At 58.1% G+C, this 3559-nt stretch overlaps 2 protein-coding genes across 2 annotated transcripts in view; both read left to right on the top strand.

Moving 5' to 3' along the window:
• The window catches only part of LOC125037589, a 101589-nt gene extending 101382 nt beyond the window's left edge, over window positions 1-207 (top strand). Inside the window, exon 11 of the mRNA XM_047630778.1 lies at window positions 1-207. This exon is cut by the window's left edge and continues 105 nt beyond it. Coding sequence (XP_047486734.1) covers window positions 1-204 — 204 coding nt within the window. The 3' untranslated portion in view covers window positions 205-207.
• Window positions 208-645: 438 nt separating this feature from the next.
• Window positions 646-2334, top strand: LOC125037420 (serine/arginine repetitive matrix protein 1-like). Its single transcript, XM_047630565.1, has 2 exons — window positions 646-2101; window positions 2213-2334. Exons 1-2 carry the CDS (start codon window positions 646-648, stop codon window positions 2332-2334), a joined length of 1578 nt encoding a protein of 525 aa, XP_047486521.1.
• Window positions 2335-3559: the final 1225 nt, after the last annotated feature.

Below are 3559 nucleotides of genomic sequence, written 5' to 3'. Positions count from 1 at the left end.
TTCGCCAACATCACTCTGTGGATCCTGGACACCTTCATGACGCACACGCGGATTTCGCAACACTTCCAGTTCTCCTTCTACGGGACTCTGGCGTGGGGCATCATCTCGAGGATCTCCGTGCCGCTGCTCATCCTCTACCGCTTCCACTCGGCCGTCATCCTCGTCGAGATCTGGAAGAACACCTACAGGACCAAGGCCGACTAGGAAGCACCACCTCCAGCCAGCTCAGAACCAAGCGGCCAGGCCCATCACCCTCCCGCTCCTCCTCCTCCTCCTCAGGATCTCGGTTCGCCCTCAGACTTGAACGCGATTCGCTCCTCTCCGGTGAGGGGAACCGCCCCCCTACCTCCTCCTCCTCCTCCCCCTCCCGCCTCCCGACACGCTCGCCCTCGAAATGGTGAGGACTTGACTCCCTCCTCCCAGACACAGTCCCGACTTCTTGCTTCGACACGCCTTCCTCTCCCTCCTCTTCCTTCGCCTTACACTCCTCTTCGAAACTCCCAACGCCCTCTTCCGTCTCCTCCTCTTCCTTCCTTCCATGCTCCTCCGCCTCCAACCTCTGCCAGGGCTCCCCGACTGCCGGCGCCGCTCTCTTCCCTCTCTTGTTCTTCAGGAGAGTCTCAGATTTCCGCCACTGTCCCCGTCATGACCCATGTGATCCCCTTCCGCCCCGACTCTCACACTCCCCAGCGACTCTACGACCAGATGGACCTGTACAACTTCTCTCAGGACTCACTCGCACGACCCGTCTCCCACGTCGTGCCGGCCGGCGCCCTCGACACGCCGCACATGACCCTCGTGTCGCCGGCCGAAGCGCACTCCACCGACGAGAAGAAAAATAGGCTCAAGCGCAGGGACCTCAAGCTGCGAAAGCTCCTATTCGGCGCCGACGTCAGCCTGCAAAGGCAGCGCAGCCTCGTCATCAAGGAGCTCATGGTCGGCCACGGGCACCAAGGATGCCTCATGTCGTCGCAGCCCGTGCAGAAGGAGCTCAGGAAGCTCCTCCGCAAGACGATGAGGCTCAAGAAGAAGACCAAGAAGAGCTCCACCTACGAAAAGCTGCGCCGCTGGGTGACGCGGCGGAGGACGGGAAGGTCCCAGCTGGAGAATCCCTCCGACTGCAGCGCCACCAGCAGCACGTGCCACGACGTGTACGACCTCGACCACAGGCACGACCAAGACAGCACGTACGACCAGGGCAACACGCGCGACCACGGCCCCAAGGACACAGGGACGGACTCATACCTCACCCCCAAAAGACTCGACTCCTCCAGACGCTCCTCCCGACGCAGCCGACGATCCCCCTTCCCCAGGCGCTCTCTCTCGACCCGGAGCGGTAGCAGGAGGCGACGACGAAGAGAAGGACGCTACCACCTGGAGGACGACGCGATGCGCGCCAGCTTCAGGAGCAGCAGGAGCTTCCGGCGGGACACGCTGAAAAGACACTCGTCCAGCAGGAGCTTCAGGGACGGCCGGCCTCGTTCCCCTTTCCTCGGCCTTGAGAGACGCAGGTCCTCAAGGAGGAGCCAGCGAGACGAAAGGCGCCGCGTGAGCCCCGCGCCCCAACGGCACCGCTGGCCGTCGGGTTCCCTGCGGCGCCATGACTGGGGAGAGCGGACGAGCGGCCGCAGGCCTAGGTCGGCCTCGCTGTCGTCCCGCCGCAGCCGCCCGCAGACGTCCTCCAGCCGGCGCGGAACCGGCTCGGGGCGTCCAGACTCGCGGCTGGAGCGCGTTCGGCAGGCGTGGCGGGACGACGAGGACTATTACCTGAACCCGTTCGACTCGTGGCGGCTGCGGTACCAGAGCCACCTCCCGGGGCTCTCCTCCCCGTCGCCGCCGCTCTCGCCTGGGGGCGCCGTCGTGTGGGAGAGGATGTTCCCGGAGCGCACGCCCATCCGCCAGCGCCTGCGCGAATCGTGGCGGGCCAAGGAAAGGGACGACGACGGTGCCCTGAGGCGCCCGACGCCCCGACAACATCCGCCCTCCGAGGAAGGCGAGCTGGAGGCCGACTCGCCGCCGCCCGGGCCCCCGCCGCTCGCCCCGCAACCCGCAGACGTGTTCTTCCTCCGACGCCCGACCGACGCTCCCTTTATCCCCCCCGGTGCCCCTACGCCCTTCCCCCACCCCCTTCCCCCCGGTGCCCCCACGCTCCACCCCCACCCCCTTCCCCCTGGCGCTCTCACGCCCCTCCCCCACCCCCTCCCCCCGCAAGAGGCCCCGCCCCTCGTCCTGGGCTGGCTGCAGGTGCCACCGCAAGAGGACGCCCCTTTCGCGCGCCCCAAAAGCAGGACGTTTCGAAAGGCGCCGTGGCTGCAGGACCTCCGCTTCCTGTAGCGCCAAATCACCGCCCGCCCGCCCTCGGGCTTGTACATACACCAACCCACCACACGCCCACTCGCTCGCTGCTGCCGAGGCCGTCATGTTTGTGTGGACTTTATGTTTTATCGTTAGTTACTTGTTATTGTTGTTGTTATGTGCCTTATTATTGTACCAAATGCTTTGGCGCCGCTCTGCCTTGTATGATACACGAAGACCCGCGGCTGGCGACTCGCACGCCGACTCCCGCACCTCCCGAGGAAACGCCCGACTCAGGCGACGCACTCGACTCACGTGACTCCCACAAGGAAGCCATCGGACTCATTGTCACTCATTAACCCCAACTCCTCCTTACTGACTCAAACCTCCGAAACCCAAACGAGTCATGAGTCTTGGCCAAGTCTCCTCCCCCTTCCCTGACCAAACGAGTCACGAGTCGCGGCCCGATGACGTTACGGCGCGGAGAACAATCTTGCCGGACTCCTTGAAGAAGCTTTCTCGCCGTCCTCCGTCCTTGTTCCGGGTGCGGCGTCCACGGCATGTAGATATGGACTGCCTCGCTCAGCCGCGCACGCTCATGCTCTTTTTTTTTTTTCTTTTTTTTTTCTTTGTGATGATGATTAACACCGAAATATTTTTTAAGATTAATATGTGTATATTTTTCCCAGGGACCTTTTTCACCCTTTTTCGGTACGGGGCTATGATGTAAATATATTATTTATTCTGTAACGTATGATCAAATATATACTCGAGATTTTGAAGTGCGTTTCATGAACCTGAAATGTAGTTTGAATGTCATCTAAGGTACAGCATATAATTATAATAGTATTGATTTAGTAAATACAAAACTACAAAAAAAGAATTTCTTGTTGATTAGGTTGTTGATAAATAAAGGGATGTTCTTAATTTCAAAAGACGAAAATAAACCTAAGTGAACAGGAATGTAGTGTCTGTATGTCTTCTTTACGAAGATACAGGCGTATTCACTACATACATAAAAAACAAGCACCTCCCATATACATAGACGTCTATGCATGCATAGGTGTATACATATACAAATACATAAATACATACATACATAGTTAAATGCATACATATTTACCGACACACACACATATATATATATACACACATTGATATATGCTCATATACATGCATACACAAATGTATTAATACATGCATACAATACCTTTTATACATACATACATACATACATATATGCATACATGCATGCATACATACA

This window comes from Penaeus chinensis, chromosome 23 (genome assembly GCF_019202785.1).
Source record: "Penaeus chinensis breed Huanghai No. 1 chromosome 23, ASM1920278v2, whole genome shotgun sequence".
NCBI classification, from domain to species: Eukaryota; Metazoa; Arthropoda; class Malacostraca; order Decapoda; family Penaeidae; genus Penaeus; species Penaeus chinensis.
Note: the sequence above shows the minus strand (reverse complement) of the source record. Positions and strands in the feature narration are given on the sequence as shown.

Excerpts from the sequence above, each read along its gene's own strand:
- LOC125037420 (XM_047630565.1), top strand. The coding sequence starts at position 646 with ATGACCCATGTGATCCCCTTCCGCCCCGACTCTCACACTCCCCAGCGA. Across the intron at positions 2,102-2,212 it reads CGCTCCCTTTATCCCCCCCG|AGGCCCCGCCCCTCGTCCTG; the intron begins GTGCCCCTACGC and ends TCCCCCCGCAAG.